The sequence below is a fragment of the Sander lucioperca genome, chromosome 9, assembly GCF_008315115.2.
Source record: "Sander lucioperca isolate FBNREF2018 chromosome 9, SLUC_FBN_1.2, whole genome shotgun sequence".
Taxonomy (NCBI): domain Eukaryota; kingdom Metazoa; phylum Chordata; class Actinopteri; order Perciformes; family Percidae; genus Sander; species Sander lucioperca.
Genome location: NC_050181.1, coordinates 5,625,681 through 5,650,981, shown reverse-complemented (window position 1 = coordinate 5,650,981; position 25,301 = coordinate 5,625,681). Strand labels below are relative to the sequence as shown.

General features: G+C 39.6%; 1 protein-coding gene across 4 annotated transcripts in view; it reads right to left on the bottom strand.

Moving 5' to 3' along the window:
- Window positions 1-7,621: 7,621 nt before the first annotated feature.
- LOC116045871 (netrin-G1-like) overlaps window positions 7,622-25,301 on the bottom strand; it is a 75,554-nt gene continuing 57,874 nt past the window's right edge. For 3 of the 4 annotated variants that reach the window (XM_031293814.2, XM_031293815.2, XM_031293816.2), the window contains exons 4-7: window positions 21,850-22,022; window positions 17,092-17,118; window positions 16,084-16,128; window positions 7,622-9,683 (exon numbers count right to left, since the gene is read on the bottom strand). In XM_031293814.2, the coding sequence (XP_031149674.1) occupies window positions 9,448-9,683; window positions 16,084-16,128; window positions 17,092-17,118; window positions 21,850-22,022 (481 nt within the window). In that variant the 3' untranslated portion in view covers window positions 7,622-9,447. The remainder of the gene's footprint in view (window positions 9,684-16,083; window positions 16,129-17,091; window positions 17,119-21,849; window positions 22,023-25,301) is intronic. The other variant, XM_031293819.2, reaches the window with a different exon arrangement.

The following is a 25,301-nucleotide window of genomic DNA, read 5'->3' as shown; positions in this document are numbered from 1 at the left end:
AAGAGAAGCTGTTTTAGCTGACATTTACTATGCAATGTCCACATGATGCTATAAAATCAGGATTTGACTTTATGAAGGGCGACTCAACTGAATACTACTTCTATACTATTATCTATACCAATAATAAAAAATTCTATTGATTAAAATCTGCAGAACCTTTCTGATTCTTCTCACCTTTATAGTACATATTCATGTCCTGCTCCTAACAATTGTCAACGTTGATTTCTTTCAACCATGCAGGCAATCTTTTTCTAACCGTTACCATAACCACAGTGTTTACCCAATCCTAAAGCATTTTGAGGAGGGGAAGAGAGATCATCTAGAAATATATACAATATTTCTTAAGATGGCAACAGGACATGTTTTTGGTGATTTAGGCTCCATCAATGTGAATCACCCTTCCTAAAATGCAGACCCATAAAGATCCCTGAAGAGTAGACATTGGCTGTGGTGGTGGGGGCGATGTGGGTTGAGCAAAGCATCACAAATATATTTAAAGAGCAGCATCCAATGGTTCATGGAATTTAGGAAGAATGATAATTGGTCAGGTTCAATGATGTAAGAATGTGTTAATGAGAGGAGCTCTGAAAAAGCTGGAAAATAAGTTTGGAGCTGGCAGAAAAAGCAGAAATTCAATAAAAGAAAAGATCTTCCTCACTGACCTTCAAAGCCTTATTACCTGACAAATTATAACCGTATCTCAAAAATATGGTTGGCAGATCAGAAAACGTTCATGGGGTGTTTTTCCAGTAGTATTATGAGTCATTCTGGAACCTGTGTTGTTTAGGTATAAGGGCTTTCATCTAGCGCAACCAGCAGGCCACATCCAGTGAAATATATACACATAACTATTCATTTGCCATCATCATCAGGTCAAAATTTCACTTTTTCCAAAACTTTGGTTTACAGTATGACCAAATACCTGCAAAACTAAGGATTTTCCCGTCAGTCTTTGATTGTACTTTGTGTTTAGTAAAAATAAGCAAGCTCAAACAATAAACTAAGATGGCTAAACATTACCTGCTAAATAGCAGCATTTTAGCATGCTAATTTTAGTGTTTTATTCAAAGCACCGCTGTGCCAAAGTAACCTCCTAGAGCTTCCAGAGTGGATGTATACGTTTATTCTTCCTAACCATTAATAGAAATACAATAAAATAATTATGTGCAGGAATTGAGATGAGTTTATTCAGAGAAAGAAAAGGAATAAGGAAGCGAAGGTATGGACAAGACCACCCTCGCCTCGCGGATAGTGTTGCTAAGTCACTGTGATGACTCCATCAGTGCTACCCGGCAATTAAGATCTCACAGATCAAAGCAGTCTAAATGAGCTAATCCTCAGAGAATCGCTGCTCTCTCCTTCTCCGTCTATCTCTCTCTTTCCCTTTCTATCGCTCCCTCACCCTGCTTACTTTCTTGTGACTCATGGCTTCATGTGCTGACTGTGTTTAGATTATTGAAAGTGCTGGGTCCGCTAAATGTAAAATGGTGAATACATGTGCATTAATTGATAACACTTTCATATCCTTAGTGCCAATTTGCACAGGCTCGGGAGCATGTTTTTAAGGCTCTCAAGACATAATTGGTCATCATGAATCTGTATATCAGCTGCCCACATGCAGCGCAGCTGAGCGCAGAAGCCTAACAACTTATTGGGACCATTTTGGCAGAAAGGCATTTTGCACAATGTTTAATAACAATCAATATTCATTCACTCCAGACCTGCATGGTGCAACAAGCCCCTTGTGAGTGTGGTGAGTTGGAACCAGCGCTGGCGTGAAACCGAGTGACAGCTTTGAGGTCAATAATTGTTCAAAGGAGCGTGACGCCACTAGCTGCTTAGCAGCTCGGCTGTTATCATAGAAAAAGCAGAGCATCTGCCTGTGACTCCTGCGGACAGGTTTAACGAGGTGGCGCTGCTCGTCATGGGGGCCACTTTGGCAGGGCCTGTCTGTCTCTCACCCCTCCTGCTCCTTCTCTCTCCCCAGTCTTCCTCCTTTTCTCCAATCCCTTCCTCCAGGTCTGCCAAACAGGGGTGTTTGTGTTTACTGCTGCCTCTTTCCATTAGGGAACCATTGTTTCATAGCGGGCTTTTGTGATGAAGGCTTATATTTTCCGTCCTTTATTTCTCCCCACTGTAACTTGAATCTCTTCTTGTGTCTTTGTCAGTCTGTCTCTCTGACTATCTTTCTGCATGTCTGTTTCTTCTCTAACTGCCTTTGTACCAGCTCTTTGCTTAGGGATTTTCTGCCACCACCACCACCACCTGTGCCTCATTTTCTTCCAAATCGCGAGACAACAGTCCTAGGATTAACCAATACAATCGCCAACACTGGTTTGCAACAAATGTGGAACAAATACTTTTTGTTAAAATAACAGATTTGTTAAAATAATGTCAGAAGTTGCTAGAGGCTGCAGATTTGCAGCAATAATAGTAATTGTATACATTTTTACATATAACCATTTCTGCTTTCACCCTAAAATACAATGGAGGTGACTCGTTTAAAAGAAGTAGTCCCTATGAAGACTGAGGTCTGTGACATGTGAACTGGACATTTTTGCTTTTGAATTTTGTAAGTGTAACACACACTGACGTGCATCAAAATTCTGCACCCATTGTTGTCTATGCATGTAAGCCTGCACAGTGGTGAAATCTTGACCCGTGTGACTGGATGAATCGAGCCAACACAGGATATACCATTGTCCTATTTTGTAGCTCCGATGCATGTTGACTCCTCAGAAAAGCATTAATTTTATCACATTTACTCCACCAATCAGTGCATTCGGTCTACTGTACCTTGATACCTTCTTCTGTTGCGTTTGGTGTGTGCTACAGGCTTCAATTTACTCATGTCATCCTACAGTGACACAGGTCAAGGTGCTGCCATTGTGCAGACTTACATAGCCTACATATATAACAATGGGCGCAGGTATGTTGATGTGTGTGGTGCCCTTTACACAATCATGCTACACTCATGCTTGCAATTTGTGTTTACTTATTTTTTTTATGTTGTTAGCCCCACTACTGAATTCCATGCATGATTAGATATGACTAGATAAGTGAAAAAAAAACAACTTGTTTTGGTATTTGTCTAAACACACTGGTTTGGGGCGGTGAAGAGAGCGGTAAAAAGCTCCAAAAAGGGCAAAATTGAAAAAAAAAATGTAATTAATCATCGACACTGCATCTGTTGCCTACTTTAAGAATGGTAGAGCAAAAATACTAAATGTTAAAATTGGCCTAGTATGATTTTCAGGACTCATTCTGTAGAGAACTTGATATCAGTCTTTGTGTGCAGTATGCTTTGGAACAGGTGATAATCTTTTATACATTCTACAGGAATGTTATTTTTTGTTTTCCCAGTCAAAGGTGTTTATGATGCAACCCAGGGAGCATCATAAATGCAAACCCCACATCCTTTTCCACATCCTTTTTCAGCACGTGAAAAAAAACGAGGATAAAGCGTTTTCTTTCAAGCTCTAGGAACTCTGGAACAGACTGTGAATGGTATCTTTTATTTATGGACGGCGTCGGTGTGATACATAAATAATTTCTTCAACAGGGTGTCGGGGGCTTGCGGTGCCAACCCCAGCTGTGGCTGATTTGCAATTTGGTTGTGGCACTGAATGCCAGAAGTGCTGGATTTGGCATTGAGAAAAAATAGACAAGAGTTGTGATCTTGTGTGACACTGAATAGGAATACCATCTGTAGCCGAAGAGCCGATTGCTGCCCTAGATTGTATTGAAATGAGAGGACATCAGATTGGTTTGTGGCCGTGACAAGAAAACAGATTTCTTTTATAGCTTTAGCCCCTTAACACCCCTGCTTAAAGCTGCCTATGCATAAAAATCATTTTAATTTTTATATTGTTTGCAATAATTGTTGTGCAGTTTATTTGACACCGACATTGACTCCATCACATCAAAGTTTAACGTATAAGTCCTCAGCGATACATGATAGTTTCAAATAAAATAAGTTACCTGTACCTTATGATAAAAAAAAATGTTTTTTTTCACATCTTTCTTGAGCTAATGGATGGTGGCTGAGTGGAAGCACTGCTTTCTGTTAGTCATTTCTAAGAAAGGTATTTCCATCATGTTCCAGCAGAGGCAGCTTAACTTCCTTTTTGTTCTGTCTATTGATTCTAGTGTACTTTGGCTCTCTGTGTGCCAAGCCAGCGAACCACCCACCAGCTGTCCTCGCAATGTCAGGGATATATGAGTTTGATAAATCCACAGAAGGCATGCTGCTCCCACCCCCCCTTAACTGCCATTCCTGATGTGTTGCCACATACTGTAAATGGAGTCGATACAATTTCAACTGCTGGAGCTGACACATTAGTTAGGATGTAGAGGGCAGAAGGTCCTGTAGATGTTGGTGAGTTAGTGTGCCTGTACTGCATGCATAGAAGCACATGAGGGGCACTTTTACATGCGTGTGTGCTTCCGGCTCTCATATGATGTTCAAACTTTTTTTACTGGTCCAAAGAACTACAATCTTATAAAATAAGCTGGATCTGCACAAAGGCCTCATCTTGCCATTATTTCTAGTTCTGTCCTTGTAAATTTGTTTTTAATTAATGCTTTTAACAAATCATAGTGCACTTAGAACATGATAGATGTGTTTATATGTAAAAGGTAAATAGGCCTTAACTGTAATAGTAAGGGAAATTCCACTCCGTATCACTGATTTCTCCCTGTGGAGCTTCTTTGCCATTTGCTGCACCTTTTTCATATAAAACCTAAAATGCCAGGGGAGACTAAACAAACCAGCACAGAGAAAATGAAATGAAAAAGAAAGAAGCTTGGAGAGGTATTGCTAGACTGACTAGCTCTAGCATGTTCCCGACTGGCCAGCATACTAAAGTTTAGCTCGATTGCCACAGCCCTGCAAGTAATCTGCAACCAAGCTAACCTTTGCGAAGATGAGCAGTTTCATTTTGCTGGCAAGTTGAAGTTGAAGGAGTTCCTGTTGCACATACATATAGATTAGAGACTGTTACAATAATAAAATGAAAATACAAAGAATTCAATCCAGCATCTCAATCTGTTCAGAAGTGCCATCATTTCCCAACTGTCTTAAGTATGTACTGTACAGTAATTACTTTTCATTTGGTTCTTGTAATTATTTTTTAAGACTAGGTGTAACTTTTCTTCAAATGGATATCTTTTGCAACAAAACTTTCTGAACAAATAAACAAACTGAACTGACAATATAAATAAATAAAGTAACTTCCATTGTCAGGCAGTAGACAGCTTTCGCTTTATGAAAATAGCGCTGCTGCTCAAAGGAGGAAAAGGTCTTTGTGGAAACTGCAACTCTTCATATGGAGCCACTCGTGTAGTTTCATTTTTTCTTTTTGTTACCGTGATAGTTGGCCCAGCAGCTACAGCTTGCTAAGTGACGGGTCAAGGATGACTTATTGTTAGAAACACAGTACTATAGCCTACTTGAGAAGTATAAGTACCTGCAACCTCTTGGATTCTGAGCAGTAAATCGCAGTCTACTGTATATATTCTAAACATGATAAAACAGAAGCTGTACTCTCTTTATAACCCTTTGATTTGAAAACCGCCATGGGAAGAAATATGAATCAGGCTTTGGGTTCCCATTTTAGCATAAGCTTTAGTAATATTAAAATGGTTTGAAAAAATGCATGCATTAGTATTATTTGAACTGGCAGAAAAGTTTAGCTTTCTGTCCCTGAGCAGCACCAATTTGTGTTTTGAGTTACTGCTGGTCAAAGAGTCATTGATGTCATTGATGAGCTGAATATGGATATTGGATTGCTAATAAGCTGAGTGCTCCAGTCATGTTGCTGAGCCTCTTCTTTCCTAGATACTGAATACCCCTTGTCTTATGTTATGTAACTTTCAGTTGGTGCCACCAGTGCTGACAGTGGCAGAACACAAGGCCTGTTCATGTCTAAAAATGTCCTGCTTATACCCTCTCCTGAGTCTTAGAAGTGAAAGGAGGAAGGACAAGGTGTTGCTGTGACAAGGAACAGTGGGGAACATAACTAATGAACAAAATCCTTAGGTCTTTTTTTTGTGCACTAAATTTTGACCCCTGAAAAAAGAACTCATGCTACACGCCAAAATTGTACCAAAAAACATAATCATAAAATGTTCCACTGCTGCCAGGTTCGAATATCAGCATTTTTGTTATTGCTATTTATGAAAGTATTAGAAAATATATGCATGCATACTGTATGTTCAATAACAAGTTGGAGTTGCCACAACTTTTTCTGTCTCTAAATCTGGTGTAAAAGAATAGACTGCTTTAAATACCTCCATGCCGATACTCCAGCGCAGTAAGCGGGCCATGTAGAGGAATTATAACACTCATTTTCCCTCCATGGCTAAGAATGCCTATGTTGGCAATGTGTTGAACTTGCTCTAGAGGCAGAGCAATGGTTGTTCATCAACCTTTGTTGCCATAATCTGCATTTAATTGCAAGACACTTGGGTTTTTGTTTTGTTTGTGCCAATAGCTAAACACAACCCAAAGCCAGGAGCAAGTGTCATAAAACACCAACTTTATTGCACTAACATGTCATAAAGGTAATCGTCTTACACACACACACACACACACACACACACACACACACACACACACACACACACACACTCATACACTGCTCTAAAACTTCCTTTCCTCCAACTGTCATCACAAACCGTCTCAGGAGTGCCACTACACATTCTGCAGAGCCAGTTCAGAGACAGGAACCTTGAATAAAACTATTAAATTACAGATGGCGATATAGCCTAATTGTAATGCTTTATAGCTGTTGTTACTGTATTTGGGGTAAGAGCATAGTTATTTGTCAGTTTTAGTCACATCTACAAGCTTAAAAGAGCAATTGACCTTTCACAAAGTCCCCGCCCCCCTTAGTTACTGTTACGGCTATCAAGCTTCCTGCTCTGGCACGTATGCAGTTTACAATAATAACCGAGACAGATTTACCATTGTAATTGTTGGTAATCCTTGAAACAATGGTTCAGTCAGGAACACTATCGTCATAGATTTAACCATTTATTACAACAAATGGAAAAACAGTTATGCTTTACGCTGATGTCTCTGCTCTTAATAATGCTCACTGGATTAGCCAAGCAGCAGGCTAAGCTGAAACACGGAGCACAATTCAGAAAACCCCAATTGGTATACAAGAGTGGGCCCAAAAAAAGGTAGAGGCTGGGGTGGTGGAGGTAAAGAACAGGACAGAGGCGCATTAGTCTGATATAGTATTTGGGACTGGCTTCCACATAGTGAATGTGTTATTGTAAACATATCTTTTGTTTTCCTTTTTTTAATGCAACATGTATTCCCACAAAGTATTTTTGGCTTTGGAGCAATGCTAGCCAGGCATCCTAATGTTTGTAGCTCAGGTTAGAGCAGAAAAACAGTGTTTAATCCATTTCTTAGACTTTTGCTATTGTATTTTTGGTTTGGAAAGGCTAAAACAATGCTTTATATATAATAACTCTTAATACAGCCCAATGCTCACCACTTCAACATGTGGAGAAATTAAAAACACTTGACAGTGCCTATTAGTTACCGTTGCTAACCTATGATTGAACAGTCACTGTTTTGGGAAGACGTTTAGCAAAGTGTCAATTCTGTAATTCATGTAATAATTGCTCTGGTAAATAAATACCATCCATTCCTCTCCAATTATATCACACACTGTATTAACCCATATAAAGTACCTCATTTTAGTTTCAAAAAGTTGCTTTATCTGTCAAAAAAATGCATCTGCTACTCTTTTCATTGACAGTGTCATTTAATGAGAGGCACTTACAGTAGACTCTAACACAATTAGGTGTTTCATGACGACCTCGGTAAAGAAATTAATCTCTCAAATGAAATTGGTCTCAGTGCTCAGTATGTCACCCAGTGGGATGTGACTTCATTTCTATTCATTGACCCTCCATGAATTAAAACTCATTACCTTAGCACGTCGCTTCTCGGAGGCTCCCGCAGCAGGATGCAGGCTTTTAACCGTACCAGCTCAGAAAACCTTCCCCTCCTTCCATTTGATTCAAGGATTAGATTTGATTACAGATTTGAGATGGACAACCTCTGCGTTAGCCATGCAATCTCCTTTTTGTCCAAGTCTTCTTGTTAAATTTACATATAGCAGATGGGATTTTGGCTTGAGATTTTTTATGTTTCATGAGCACAACAAGGATGGTTACAACACATTAGAAAAAAAAACTGTAGTTATAGAACTAGGAATTAATTTGTTGTTGATTGTTGATATATTGCTACCAGCAACTGTTGCTTCAGTGAATAGGTCAACGATTGGCATTGATAGCTTGAAAAATCCTTTAAAATGACATTCAGCTATTGTCATTGGCTTGTACCTATCTACAATCAATATACTCTTTTATTCTACACATCTTGTCTCAAATGTCATGTTACTTCTTAATAAGATTACTACTGTTCAACAACAAGACAAAGACATGTTTTTTTTTCTTTTTCCCTTTGGTGGAAGTGTATTGTGTAAGTGTGTATGTAAACATAATTTTGACAGCAGCTCTCAAATAAAGAGAACCATGTGCCACACAAGCAAAGAAATAATACAACCAAACTCTGCGCACTCATAGTCCACATCTAGGACAGGTTGGCAGCAATAGAAAACAAGTAATACATCTTTTTGTTTTGCGTAATCATGAAAATATCTGTTTTATACAAAAATTAAATAGTTACAGTATATTACAACTTTTTCCCTCACGAACAGGTGAGCTCAAGCATGACTACAAAGCCTCTGAAAAAGTAGGCTAAAGGAAATACTAGAAGTACTACATTGGTACTTGTCAAGGGACTTGATGATAATAATACATGTGCAGCATTTGGCAAAACAACAGATACCCTTCAGCAAATTAAAATCACCAGAGTCAACAAAGCGCAGGGAGGAGAAGGTGAAGGAAAAAGGGAAGAGTTAGGAAAGAAGATGAAGAAGATAGCAAGTAAGGAAAGAGGCAGTGAGGCAAGATGTTTTAAGATGTCCCCGTCCACATAATCATTTTTTAATAACTTCAGATGATACTTAGAAATCATGTGTCTAGTTTTGTGCAGTACAGTACAGTCTCTGTGTGAGTAGCTCTATCTGAGTCTACAGTCTGCCTTTAATGAAGTGTCAGCCAATGACATAATCACAAAGCGAGGGCTCCAACCGCTTCCTCTGTGACCTTATAAGACAGTAGTGACTCCAACAAGCCTTTCACAAATCCATCTAGCATTCAGTATAAGATCAGTGCACAACCTGTTGCAACAACACTGTCACTCACCACTGTGGCCTTTGATATACAAAAGAGTTGCTTATATTGTATGCTGAGCACATTGTCATAGCCTTTGTCCTTGATTTCCTTAAGGTTGAGAGTTCAGTCTCAACACATGTGTACTTAGGGTTTTGTTTGAGAATGGGAGGCTGTTCAGGTCTCTCAGCAAAGGGAAACTATCAATAGCAGGAGTACTACAAGGGTAAAAGTGAGCTGGATGATGGGGGGATGATGGAAGGAGGCCCGTCCAGACAATTGGTCATCACACTCCTCGGGGCCCTGGCAGCGAGCTCTCTCGCACAGGACACCGCTGAAGCCAGGGGAACAATGGCACCGCTGATGGTGGTGGCAAGTGCCACCGTTCTGACAGCGTAGCATCGCGTTGTCACACACCCGAGCTGCAGAGACAAAGCAAAAAGGGCAGGGGAGACAGGAAGGGGTGATTAATAGAGCACTCAGTGATAGGGCGGCAGAGAACATCAACAGGCAAGTTCACAGGGCACAAGCTGCCTCTTCTTGTCCTGTCTGCATCGCTCTGTGTCCTTAGAGCACAGCTGACACATTAGGGAGGGTGAAGCCAAGGACTTTTGTGGAGAAGTGTGGTGGAGAAAGAGGAGACGGATAACCAGGGCACATACTGTTTGCAGCCCATAGCCTGTGAAAACCCTTTTCATGAGTGACTGTTTATGACAAAAGAACACAGAAAGACGTTTTATGGATTTATGGATATTTTAGGAGCACCAAAGGGACTTTAGAGCAAATAATCCTGGCAAAACAAAAGACCAAAGAAAGCATGGCAGTGATGAGGTGAAATTAATGATTAGTGAATCAAAGGATGCCAGAGTATTGTGAAACAGCCCCCCTGAGCAGGACAGGAGAACTCATTTTTGCTTCCCTCTGGCACACTGATACTCAACAGAAAGAGGAGAAGACATGGGATGGATACCTGGCTCCACCTGCACCACTACTACCTTTGATATGCAAATAAGCATTTCTAGTGATTCAGCAATTGCTGTTATTTTCTTCTCTGCCTGCGGTTAACCTTACAACAAACAATACAAACCGGTAAGAGGAAAATAATGTAACATCCAGGACTGCATTGTTCTAGTGGCCACCAAACATTTCTTTGTTTTGATATAGATTGATTAGGATTACAAAAGCTAATATTCACAATTCTAGACAAAAACTCAAGAATCAATTATCCCAGGAAGCCTCTCTGCTGGCAGAAGTGAAATCTTGGAAGAGGTAATATTTGCCAAGCGATTTTAGTGTAATTGGATATCTCTCCCTGCATAAATAGAAATTGCATTTTTGTTTTTCAGTAATGTGGCTCATGCATCCGAATAAACTCAAGAAATAGCCATTGCTTCTGCCAAAACTGATTAGAATGGCATAGGTATTGCATTAAACTTAATAGTATTCCCATCCCCCTCATACAGACACCACTGCTGTTTTATATTTTATATGTAAAATGAACTCTATAGTACCCTCAGCTCTATGGACATTTTTGTGACTTTGCAGCTTATTGTTTTGGTTTTCTGGCCTGCAACTTTACTGTTTTAGTTCACTTTAACCGCTCTCATAGCGTTTTCAGCAGCAGCAGGCTTTTTTTTTTAGGCTGTTTCAACTGTTTTTAGCAAAAAGCACTCAAAAAGCACTGTACACTAACTGCCCAGCAGGTAGACAGACAGTAAGCAACTTACTGATGAACAACAGTGGAGCATTTAGCAGCTAAAGAGCCAGACATTTCCCTCAGAAGTTGAGAAGAGTTAGTATTGAACACCAAATAAATGCCAACCTTGATTTGTGTCTGCTGGATTTGTAAATACAGTAAACAATAACTGAGTAATAATAACCAGTTTGCAATATCAACTTAAAGTGTGATAATATGTCAGCATTGTGTTAACAGCTTGTTTCCACTGATCCTAGGTGGCAATAATCAGTTATTGCAGGTTTGATCCTACTTTAATTGTAATATTTATAATCAAGCCTAACCCTAACCTAAACCTGCCCCACAACATTGCATGCAAAATGAGCTTAAGCCCAGCTGAAATATGTCTAAGGCTCTGACAGTCTTTCTCCAAGTCTGACAGTACCAAGACTTCTAGTCAGTCCACTCATACCCAATGAACACCTTACTGGTGTAAAAGTGTCTTGAACTTTGCTTACTTGTGTCTTGAACTTTGTGTTTTGAACTTTATATGCATGAAAAGAATTACGGATTGCTGCTGTCCTGTCCTCAGTGGGTTCAAGCATTAATGGCCTTCGGCTACACCCTAATCAGTAATGCCAAAGCAGCTCATTTTACAGCTAATGGAAAACACCTGCTCTGTGTGTTTTGGTTAAAATTACCATGGGATCAGCTGAGTCTCCATTGTCTAGTCTATACATTAACTTTGTTTCCTGTGGCCGAAGGATAATCTCTGCGTCTTTCAGCAGACCCTTAGGACCATTGTCTTTCTAAAAGCATCTGTAGCCCAATTAGTTTGCTGATGCCGAGCCTTAAGCCTGCGGTGTCTTTGTGGAGCAACAGGGCCTTTCTGTCATGACAAAATACAGAGAAAAATAAGTCAATTATTCTGTGTTGTTTAAAAAAAATCTCACAGGGACAGGGTATGTGTGAAATAATAAAAAGTTGGTATTTTCAGTTACTATCTATTATAGAGATGAACATGTCGGTAACAGTTTGTGTGTGTTGAAACAACACATGAGACAAATTTGAGATTTTGGACTTTGCTCAACAATGTGCATTTACACGTGCATAGGAATCTTCAATATAACTAATTCTAAATAATTAAATTTAAACATTTAAATTGAGATATGAAATATAAAATGTTATTATCTCATGAAATTTTTTTTTTATTTGTCATTGTTATGAAATCGTACAGGGTACAATTCCAGTACAAAGTGTAATCACATCAGCTTCTTCAATTTGTGGATGATCATTAAGCGATTAATGTGGGGGTGATAGATAGGAAGGACAAAGAGCTGAATTCAATTTCATATTACTGCGTGTGACTGGAGGCATGATGCAATTGAAAGGTGTGTTTTCTAAATGTGATTTTGTCTTGTCGTACTGTAACACATTCTGTAACACACTGCTGATTGGATTGTTTTGTCAATTAGGACACAGTTAATCTACTATGATACTGAAATACTGAATATATTGTTCCTTCTATTGTGACTTTTTTTCAGAGGATCTGGCAGTCTGTTTATGTCCTAAACATACTCAGGCAGTTCTCTAATCCTCTCATCTCAGTGAACTCTTGATGTCCTCAGATACTCTGCGACTGAAGTTTCTGAGAAACAGCTTTTTGTGATGTGAAGATATATCGTATGTGGTTGAAATAAGTTCTATTGAATAGCCAACCTTTTTAAATGTGTCAATATCAAAAGGTCTGATATTGCACATTACTGAGTTTTGTTGGTCATGCAGAGCCTGAAACTGAGCAATGAGTCCTCCAAACCCAACCCCAATTTATTCCTACCCTCTAATATGAATCACAGGAGCGTTATATTAATTAGAGAGCCCCTAGAGGTGGCAGGAAATACAACCCACAGGGGCGTTTCCCGCCCTAATATCTAACCAAAGAACATGACGCTTAAGTACATTTGTTACCTTACTTCACTTCCTGTTAAGCATGTGACCGCCGTTTACATTTTTTTTTTTCCAAATGGGACACAAACCCCAGTCTCAAAGTCCTGTGTTTGTTTGACCCATCCACCACTGTAACCCAGCTCCTAGTTTTGGCGCTCTTTACTTCGTCACCTTACGTCTAGTCTCGCTTTGCCAGACCATCCACACGCTGCGGAGGAGGGTCTGGCTACTCCACATAGCATTGCGGGATGGGAGAAAAATGTGCTCTAGTTTATTGGCATTTCTTTAAACCAATCACAATCGTCATGGGCGAGGCTAAGCTCCGCACAGAGCCGCTGCAAAAGAGTTAAGAGAGAAAACTCAGATTGGACAGATAGTCTAGCTAGCTGTCTCAATTTACCCTGCAGAGATCTGAGGAGCAGTCAACCATAGTCCTCATAAATCAACCAGAGTTTAAAATTCCAACACAAAGAAAGTGGAAGGAAACGGACCTCGGCGAAAATACATGCATCCGGCGGATTTTGCTGTGGCACCGGAGCAATTCCCGAAGTGGAACGTCAAGGATCTACTACCTTACTTCCTGCTTTGTTGCTGTCATAGCTACTACGGCCACTAGAGGGCACCGCTGCTATAAACGTAAATATGAGTTGAATTGCTGCTTGAACAAATAACTTATGGTGATGTTTTTTTCAGGGAAGCACAGTCTCAAACTGAGTCATAGTATTAAAGTTCCCTCTTTTTTCTTTTTACAAGAAAGACCCCACAGAGACAGCAGCACCTCCATTTAATTACAGCCAGGGAAATGATATAGTAGTTATGTATACTATAGCTATTCATAGTGATTCATTTAATATTTAAAAAGCCTATAAGAACTAACTATATATAAAACTATAGATTCACAATTAACTATAACTGGAGACAGTTTTCAGATACATGATCTGCTAATTATATGCTTTGAGACAGAATAGTGTTGCTTCAATTACATTAGATCAATATCTATTGCCACAGTGTCAGGGTAAGCTCACACCATGGCACCATGCCTCCTGTTATTATATTAACCTGAAGGCTTTGTCATGAGTCATGACTCAAGGCTCTGAAGTTCAATGTAAGGTGTCAGCTGCAAAGTAACACTTGACAGTGGCAGGGATACACTACTGCATCTGAAACGAGAAAGTGCCTGATTTTCCTTTCATTCAAATAAAAGTCCTGTGTTAATAAATGTGTGTCAAGTTAGAATTGGAGGATTAGAAAGTTACATTTAAAGCGTAACTCTCGCCAAAATGCAACCTAGGGTCTTTTTGTGAAGTCAAACCTTCGTTTAAAAGCATATTTAGGCTCGACACAACATGAGACTTTGCTCGAAGTATCACCAGGGGCTCTACACCTTAACGACACCGGTGCACGAGGGATATACTAACTCTGTGGCTACTTGTTTTGATATCGACTCGTTTTGACTGCCGAGGTGGTAGCGGCCGGAAACAACAAGCACTACGGTTAGTTGTTCAAAACCTTTCTTTTTAGTAAAGTCTGGGTACACAAACAATGTTCTCAATGCTTTCGTTAAGGTGTAGAGCCCCTGGTGATACTTGGAGCAAAGTTTCATGTTGTGTCGAGCCTTCTTAGTGTTTTAAAAATAGCTATTTTGAGGCTAGCATAAAAGTGCCCCTATTCCTCCCATTCAAAAGGCCATTTGACCGAAAAATGGAAATACGGTACATCTTAAAAGTGGCGCTTCCGTCCTAAATATGCTTTTAAACGAAAGTTTGACTCGGGTACATTCACAAAAAGACCCTAGGTTGCATTTTGGCGAGAGTTACGCTTTAAGGAGCAGTTAAAAAAAGGGAAATATTTTCTTTCTTGCTGCGAGTTAGATGAAAAGATTGTTACCACACTCGTGTATGCTAAATCTGAAGCTCGAGCCAGCAGCCTGCTAGTTTAGCTTAGCAGAGACTTAAAGCAGGCTAATTTGGCTTTGTTGAAAAATATGCACCAGCATCAACAAAGCTCACTAATGTATACGTTGAATCTTGTTTGTTTCGTCTGTACACAACACGTCAAGAAATAGTTACAGCATGTAACAAGATACAGGGTGTTTATTAGTTAGCTTAAGAGGTGCTATTAGGCAAATGTTTCCTGCAGCTTCCAGTCTGTATGCTAAGCTATGCTATAGGCAAGAAAGCAAATAAACATAATTCCCAAAATGTATAACTATTTCTTTAAAATATTGGTACTTTTTAAGATAATTTAAAAATATCCATTATTGAAGTCCACACTGGTTCACTGTGAATGTTACATGTTTACGCAAGAGGCAACATATGTAACGATTACCTCTTTTTTTTAATTGTTACAAAATCATTGGTTCTAACAAGATATAACAAGAAAAAGTGTTTTTGATTTTGACCTTTCCAGCAAAAACATTTACAATCAAACCATGTTCAGGTTGAGATTTAAGTACATTGGAATTTAGAATTTGAGAGTTTTCTTTAATGAAATAGTTTATAGGTTAGATTGAAGTGTGAACTGTTTTAAAAGACTGTTTTATATGGAATTTGAGTTGTTTGTAATCCACTCCAGTACTACTGGTTTCTTTTCACCTCTGACCACAGCAAGCATCTTGTTCCCAGCTTGTGAGTCCAAAGAAGAGAAGGAAAAACCCTCTCTTGATCGTGGAAATCCTGAAATTCCTCTTTTAATTTTTTTTTCCTCTTCTGGCTGTGAGAGCAGTGGTGCAGATGCAACTTAACACTCACTACACAGGATATCTGGGCCTGAGGATTATCTGGAGATAGCTGGAGATCAATCTACATAACCCCCCCTGGAGCCTCTTCTTTCCTTCTCTCTCCTTCTCCTCTTTCCTTTTTTCCTTGTCAACATGGCCGAAAGAGTGCACCCCCAGAGAGCATTCTGGGTAATTAAAAAGAGGGCATGATCAAATGGGTTAGGAGGCTGTGGACTCTGTGATCATGAGGCATGTGCTCCATTCCCTACAGTGTTCTCACAAAGGGTCTGTCTTGTAAGGACCAGCGTGTTTTTTTGTGCATGCAGGATGAAAGCATCTGGGCTTTAGGAAAACAACCTACTGCATACCTCTATTTGCATATTCTATATTACACTTTTTTTCAATTTGCCAATCAATTAACAATCAGTTCTTTCTATGGATTGTTAATGTCATGCTGAAGTTGCAAAGCCTATAAGCCTACCTTGGTTACGATTTGCAACACCAAGAGATGAAGCATTTGCTCGATCTGTGTAAAAATGGGAAAGGTTATATATTACACTGAGTTATCATATAACTATTAGTTATGTAGTTAAAGCACAGGGACAGCATGCACAGGTTCTTATTTTTTATTAACATTTTTTTTTTTTACAATAATCTGTGAGTTATCTGGGCTGATATGCCTCAGAACTATTAGTGTTTTGGAGCTGTAAATGGACTGATGTAGAATAGTGTGCATGCAGCTTAAATGAGTGAATCTTCCACAAGACATAGGCAGAGACATGTACATATGGTAGCTGCTTTTGTTATCCAGTATGAGGAGTCACCTTCAGGCATCAACATGCTTAAGGATGCATGGTGGAAGCCATGTCTTCATAAAAAATGTTTTTCTTTTCTTCGGCTTTGGGCAAAGGGAGATAAGTGTGGAAGGGAGATATGGACTCTCAATAGTGGCTGCTGATGCAATGGCTCAAACATGCAGGACTCCTACAATATTTTATGAACTAGCAAATTATTTAATCTTAAACCATACTAGTGTTTTTACAAGTTTTAGCTTATCTACAAACTAAACAGTTATTATCCTGCTGACCATTTTGCAAACCCTGCTGCAGTAGGTGTTTCCTACCTCATAACAATGGATGCCTGGAAACATGACAAAGACATCTCATGCTTCCATTGTTTTTAATTGGTGCATTACATTCATTTCTGTGCAATATCAAAATAAGCCATTGGTTTCCAATTATTTCCAAGAAAGGCAGAAAAACAACATTTCCAAAATATGAAACAGGACAGCATGGTTTTCAAAACTGTTAGCAGGAATGTGAAGTATATATATGATTCGTAATAAAACATAGTCCTTACAAAAAGACATTTTTTCAATGGGATGAGAAAATTGTACTTGTTTCAAAGGCAGTGTCAGACAAGAGTTAGTCAACACTGAGGGAGAAATCAATTAGTCAGCATGCCAATTTAAAAAGGTTAATCAACTTACGCACTGGTCCATGATTACTGGGGATACCTGTGGAAAGAGCAAAGACACAATGTTTTCATAAAAGCATGGACTCATGTTATTTTACCAAAAAGTCCTTCAAACCATATAACCACATAGGAGCGTTTTCCGTCCTCAACAGTCTGGGTTTTAAACACGTTTTTAACGTTGTGAAGCGGTCACAGTTTGGTTAGGTTTAGTCACAAAAAGTACCATGGTTAGGTTTAGAAAGAGATTGTGGTTTGGGTTAAAATCAGTACATTCTCAAACAGGACAGTCTCAAACAGAGTTTTCTTATGCTTCGTCACCTTACTTTCTGCTTTGTTCCCGTCATAATTACTATGGCTACTAGAGGGCGCCGCCACAATAAAGGTAAACATGGGTAGTACTTGCTGCTTGTACAAAAGATGGGGGCGTTTTTCAAGGAAAGACAGTCTCCAATTTACTCTTGAAACTTTACTCATGAAACTGCAAGAGAAAACATTGTTTTCCTTGAATAATTCAAAGCCCATCAGGACATCAAATTGGTCTCCACTGTGTCCACTGATTAATAGCGGCCATGGCTCTGCAGAGAACCTAGCCACTGCACAGGCCAACACCCGCCTACTTCTGATGATAATAACAGGTCTGCCAATGACAAAATGTCAACAGAATCAAAACTTTAAAAAAAAACAAAAAACTGAAAAAGTATTTTCATTAGCATTTTAATTTATGTTTCAAATAACATGTTGTCAACAGTCTGCTTTTCTTATCTGCTATTTGCCTTAAAAGGTAGTTTTTTTCCTATCATCTTTGAATCAACAAATCTCTGAATCAAACCAGTCAAACAGCATCTGCAAATAATTCATAGTTTGTCAGGATGGTTGCCAATCAAAGAAACCAAAGAATAAGAAAAATGCTTTCAAACATACCTATGATTGATTGTAAAGACAAAGACAAAGACTAAGACTAACTCAAACAGAGTAAAACAGGGCTTGTCTGTGAGCTGGAGCTGACTTTGGCAACCCTGTTGCAGCCTTTGTCTGAAATATGTGTTGTCAGTATCTGGCTGTGGATTCACCATCTTTGTGTTACATTAATGTAATCAGCAAATTCTACCCTACAGTTAGTGCAATTTCTGATCATTTTCTCATGCTTTAGCAATTTATCCTTCTGTGATTATGTTTCAGTGGGGTTTTCATATTTGTTTGCACCCCATTCCTCACTTCATTACCAGTTTGGAACTGTCACAACCAGTGTTGGGAAGTGCACAACATTGCAGCAGCAGGGAAAGTACAGATTTTATGCTTCCATTTGCCAGAAAGCAACAAGCCACAACTCCTAACCAGTAGTTGTTCTGTGTGAGAAATGGAGGGCAAGCAATATTGCCCTTTGAAGCCAAAGCACATTCTACAGTCTGATCAAACTCTCAGCCCCAACCCCTCTTAACCTGTGAACCTGCTTTGGAACACAAGATGAGTTGACGCTCCCTGCAAAGTGGACTGTCAACATAATTCCCAAAGTAATTCCTCTTCTGCTCTGCAGGCAACTAACAACTTACTTTTCTCCTTATTTTAGGGAAGTCTTGGATTTGAATCACTCTCAGTCCCTCTCTGCTGCTGACAGCTATGGCCTATAGCAACGCAGGGCTCCATTTCAGGCTTTAATTTATTAGATGAAGGGTCACGTATGTTCATATATCTGCATGTGCAGGGATTTGAATATGTAATAGACCTCGCCCTGTTCCTACGTGCGAGATAAATGACTTCCATGATTAAAGAGGAAGACTTGATGACAGATGAAAGCTATTAAACCATAATTACATTTTCTACGTTCAGCATATTTGTCTTGATACAAGGCCTGTATGTTTAATATCCTCATAGGAAATATGAGCTTCACATAATGTATTAAGGCATATTACAGGACCTGGGCTTTACTTATGAGAGAAATAAGAATAATTCAAGACAAAAGTGTGTTCATTCAACACCTGGGGACCAATATGTTTACGTCACTTCCATGTGCAACATTATTGCATGTTATGCCACTGCCAAACAAGTGCTAATATTGCTTTTGATATAGCTAGAACTTGGTTTCATTAGTTCAGTGCAGATGCGGCCAAGTGTTGGATTTTTTAATAACGGCCTGTCAATCCGATAGTGAGCACCACATTGCAGGGAGACTCATAACACAGAAGAGGTGCAGGGGTAAATCCAGCAATATCTCCTTAGAGTCCACAGACGCTCCAAAAAACAAACTCTCACTCACAATCAAATGTGTTGCGTGTGCATGCAACAGAGACTCATAACACATATAAGACTTATACAAATGTAATCCTTCAATTCATCATCAACAAATAGCCCAAAGAAGAGCAATCAAAAGCACTGTTACTGCACAAATGTACTCACACCAAATCAGTGGATCAATAGCAATAACACATGTCTGTACAAATCTAATCAGAGCACAATGTCTGAGAAATCAAGTCAGACAATCAAACTAAGCATCTGAAAAACCTGCTGTCAATCCCAGCAGACTGCTGCCATGCCAGTTTATGACTGTAAGGCTGAATCAGTGTGAATGGAGGACCAGAGGGCTAGATCCTCCACCATCTGGCCTCGCCAGGCCGTCCACCTCACGTCCCTGAGTGGCTGTATTAGATTTATTGAGGCAATGAGCCCCCTGCCTCAGGCATGGGATTTGATGAATGTGACTCAACTCCCATCCAAGATTATAATGGGGATAATGCAAAAGAGCACCTTCTGCCTCAGAGATACCACGTGAACAGGCAGGAAAAATATCCAGCATTAGTTCACACTTGTCATAGAGTTGAGGTAGGAATACTAAATTCATTGTTAAAGTATTGGAAGGAAGTTATGTTTACTTAATAATGAATAAATAAACACACCATGACTTATCAATTATTAAGGTAAAACAAACCCAACATGCTCAACAAGTGCTCATATCTAAATAACAAAATAGCTCACCAATATAACTGTTCTAAATGACTCTTATGAGGGTTTTCTGATTGGCCACCACTATGGTTCAAGTATAGGTTACATTTAGAAAACTAAAACTACCTGTCTGACAAAATAATCTTAGGTCAACGTCCGCTTACAAGCCTTTTGAGGAGCTTTCAACTGCATCTTACTGTCTTCATGAGCAGATGGACTTTGCTCACTTGTCACAGAGATGGCTTGGCTATCATCATATGACCTACCTATGGAACTTTAGTCAGGTTATAACAGGTGTTCCTATATGGGGTGGGGGTGTGGGGGGGCAATCGTGAACCCTGTGTCTGTTCAAGGATCCTAGGTGTGAAAGTGGCTGTACTATTCACACAACAGAACTTGCTGTCTTCTTTTCACACTACCTGACTGACCAGCGACAGGGGCTCACACACTACTAGCTCTTTCACCAGGAGGAATCCCAGAATGTAGTCCCCAAACTCATGTAAACACACGCAAGAAGTGACACAGGACATGGCGTAATACCATTCGCAAGACAGAATTTGTTTTGAAAAATGTCCACCAGAAACAAGCACTCTGAGTTGTTGGTGGCTGATTTGCAGCGATAAAACAAAAAAGAAAAAGAAAGATCAGACAGAGTGCTTTTAGGGGATGTTGGAGTTGGCACACCCCCTGGTTTCCCCTTAAGCGTGAATTATACTGGCCGCAGCCCAGCTGGCGCGCGCAAATGTGACGTCATGGAATCGCCGTAACTATTTATACATGGGCTGGTGGTCGTGACACTAGTTGCAGTCTTCTCCTGAACAGAGGTGGCGCTAATAAGGAAAGGCTACCGACTTTACTCTTTCTACGGACTAGAAGAAGAAGAAAAAGAGAACTGGCAGCAGCATTGACGTCAATGCTTCGATTTGATTCAATGACCTACTTGGTCAGATCAAGCCTTTCATTCGCCATAAAAGAACTCATCTTAACCCAGTAAGTTTACAAAAGAGACTTGCAGTCACTCTGAGAGTCCTGGCATCCGGTTGCCCGGATTTATAGCGCGTGAGCCGGGGTCGCACACCACTTTTTTTTTTTCAGCGGCGCGCGACAAAGCGGAAACAGGAAGCATGAACGAGCTCCTGGGAAAACGGATGCCAGGACTCTCAGAGTTGGGAACGGCCAGTATAATTCACGCTTTAGCATGTGTCTTGCACTCTCATTGGCTGTAGCTTCCGCACAGAGTCCCCGACAGCTCCAGATATTTAGCCTGCTAGATATCTGGAATGTGTCTGCTTGGCACCAGTGAGCCTCTGGTCTCGCATTTTTCAACAGTTCATACTTCGCACTCGAGCGTATGCACGTGAGCATCAAGCCAATGGGATGTGCCTCCAATATGGGGCTGTTTTTTTTGGGAGCTCCGAAAACTGTTGACGAGCGGAAAATCAGGGCTAAGTCCTTTGGTGGGCACTTGCCATAACTTGACACGGCAGATGTTTTGTTACACAGAACTGTTTTTTATTTTATACAAAGTCAATGTATAGACACGATTATACGCACATTCACAAAGCAAAAATTATTATACTTATCCCGGAGCTTTATGAAAATGCTTCAGTAAAGAGACAAAAGGAAAAAGGAGAGAAACTAGAGGGAAATGACTGAAAGAACTGGAGTTTCTGGTGAGTTCTGACTTCAGTCAGAGACTAAGCTTAACACAGACACATACAGTACTGACACACTCCAACAGACACAAAATGGTGTGTTACTACCAGCACCGTCATACTAGTAAAGCTGCATGGATACTATATCTACTGAACATTATAAATACTGATATACTTACATATATTTGCTGTTCCTTTGGGTATAGGGAGGTAGGAGCCCACACTCCAGGCTCTTCCGTGGTAGTGCCTCTTACAGCGGCTGCAGTCCGGCCCTGTGGTGTTGTGTTCACACTCACAGCCCAGCTTCCCCTTGTCAAACACACAGCTGTTGGCATGCAGGTTACACTTGCACCTGAGACAGAAAGATAACAACAAAAGACGGACACATGAATAGGCATTATTCTGCAGCCATTGAATCAATACCCTCTGGAGGGAACAAAGTCTGCCCTTCCTGCGATGTGTATTTGTGGGTTTAAAATTTTTTGACGGGTAAATTGAAATCCTGGTGGGTTATCTGACTTGGAAAGTGCCTCCACAAAGCTTCATTATGCTCTCCTTTAAAAAAAAAAAAACAAGGCCTCATTTGTCGCTGCCTCTGTGGAGAGAACAGCAATGCAAATAAGGTCACTTTTGCCACTCTGCGAGCTCAATGAAAGGCACTTTGTAAGATTCACTAATTGAGCACAAAACGGATCTGATAGAGATGATAGCATAAAGAGAAGCTGTGTAGCCTGAGAATTCTCTTTTTTTCTTACTCTTCAAAGTTACTGCCTTCAGGCAGGAAACCCTACTGGTCGACTGAGCTAGTTTATTAGACAGAACTATAGCAGAGCTGACAGACACTTGTGACCGGAGAGGAGAGAAGGCCTGACGGCTTTCAACACTCAATCAAATCCACCCCCTCTTTTGACCACATGGAACAAGTGCGCTTGTATTTTCAAGCTTTTGAAAAAAAACAAAAACAGGTGGGTTGCAGTCTCACTTTTGTGTTTCTAACAACCTGAATGAGCATTATAAATTATGTATTATGTTCTCAGAATATAACCTTTTTTTTATTGTAGTGAGAGTGTTGTTTACTCCCAGTGAAGAGCCCTGTCAGAGGCAGACCAGGCTGTTTGTTGTCACATGGGATTTTACAGTTTCATATTCCACGTGTATTCCAAATATAATACTCTGTATTTGATTTTACTCCTTAGAGGGTAAAAGGTTACAACTAGTGACCTCAGCTTCTTGGGAGATCGGGGGGTGATACAGAAACAGTTGGAGGGGGGGAGAACATTGGGTGGATTGGACACACTACCCGTCCCCAGGGGTTTGGGCAGCTCATGGTTTCACATCATGACTGTTTGTTTTTACGAAGTGCTTCCGAGGGAAGATTTCTCCTGTTTTAGACTGAGGAGCTGGGTAACTGTTGCCTACTATCAGCAGTGAACATGAGACTGAGAAATGACAGCAGCAGTCAGAAATACATCCATTCTAATTGACTTCCTGGCCTTACTATGACATCTCACATTAATGATAGATAACTGCGGGAAACAAAGGAAACTGTAGCCTATTCTGTATAGCTGATAAGCAGCAGTAAAACGTCAGTGAATAAAGTCGAAAGTAATATGGGTGTCTGCCAACATCTACTATGGGTGACACTTTATTGTAACACTGTTTAGCATTTATAAGCATCATACAAACAAATACTAAACATTTATAACATTACAACACAACTATTGTATTGTAAAAATGTATTTATAAAAAGATATGTATTTAAATGAAAGATATCCTTACAGCTCATTGCAATTTTATAGTGTATAATTATCATTTACTAAATTATTATGCACACATATTTTTATTTAAACAGTGTTTTATAAAAAGAGTAACATATACATTACAGCGTTTTAAAGCATGTATTACCTGTTTGTATACATAAAACTGTAAATGTATTTAAACATACAACATTATATATGTATATATTAAACTGTTAACAATTATTCAATAACTGTTTAGTTATTGATGTGTAAAGAAAGGGTTAAAATCCTTATCTGTTAACAACTATGTATCAGTGTGTTACAAAAATATATTAACTGTCTGGTACCGATTATAAATGTTAGATAGGGGGGTTTAAAAGGTGTTACCCCAAAAGGCAAAATTGGGATAATTAAAGCTAATTGGGAATGTAAGTAAAAATACCTTTTTTCTTTTTTTTTAAGGGGCATTGTGAGTAATACTTTCTGTGATGAGAGGTGCTCCCTGGTAACAGAAGTGCCTAAAATAGCACAAACATTAGGAACACCAGAATTAGTATGTAAAAGTATAACTGCAATTTTTGAAATTTTACAGAAGGATGTTGACTGTTTTAATGACTCAAAGTACACACGAAAATCTTCCGCAACCGTGCAGGAATTTCCATAAACCTTAGATGACCATGCAAACCTTTCAGTTCAAACCAGTTTGCAGTTTGCATCATCATTTGCAGTTACAAGGATTTCCACAGTTACAGCAACATCAACTCATCATCTATCTGTAAAAGAAAATCACCATATTTCCTTAGGTTAAATGCTGTCTGACAACATTAGCAGCCATAATGGATGCGACTGAATACCAGCTCGCAGTCACAGCAACTAAATGCTAGTGCCTCTCGCCCCGCATTTCCTATAGTCCTTAACTTTTTAATCAATTAAAGTCCCTTCTCCATAAAATTAATGACTATGTGTAGCTCTTCTGCCATGCAGACAGCAGCAGCTCCCCGAAGTCAAGAGTGATGCGAGTTGACCTTCCACTTAATTAAAAACCAGCAAAATCTGGATCATCGAGCCCAACCGGTGCACGTAGCATGCTGATAGAGTAGAGGATGTGCGCTCAGTGGAGCTCTGGGATGTGATGCTTTTGCCGCTGGCATTGTCATATTGAAATCAGAGAGTTTTTATGTCCAAGGTTTGGGCCACAAGAGGGAAGAGATCCCCTGTACGCCCAGCATTTTCAACTGGCACCATTATGAATACTCATAAAGTTTTAATGACCTTTTATCCATTGTACAGCCCAATAACAATTGGTGTTATCCATTATACAAACAAGTGACCCTCCCTTAGGAGACACTAGAGATCATCAAGTGTCTTTGTCCCTCCTTCCTCAATTGTATTTCTTCAGCTGGCGGGGTCAAATGCTCTTAGAAAGGATGCAAAGAACAATGTTATGAATGCCTTTTTTGTTTAGGTGTATGTGTGCGCAAGTAATGGGTAGTAGGAATCATTACTAGACACTACTTAAAGGATTAGCTCATTAAAATCACAAAAAGCATATTTTCATATCGCTATAGTTAACTATAAAAATACTTTAGATTTTATTTGTTCAGCAATACCTTTGTCCAGAGAAAAATCACAGTTATTATCAATGTGTTGTCAACAGTTGTTATTGGGGCAATAGTAACAAGGACATCAACAAATAAATCAATCAATCAATTAATTTGTATTTGTCACATGAAATCTTACGAGGTACAAATCCAGTGAAATGTAATCCCATCAGCACCTTAAACCATGATTCATCATAAAGCAGAATGTGGCCATGAGATTGGCACACAGAAAAAGAGTCACCCAGTTAAATGGCACTTCCAGGATCCAGCCAAGTCTCGGTAAAAGGACAC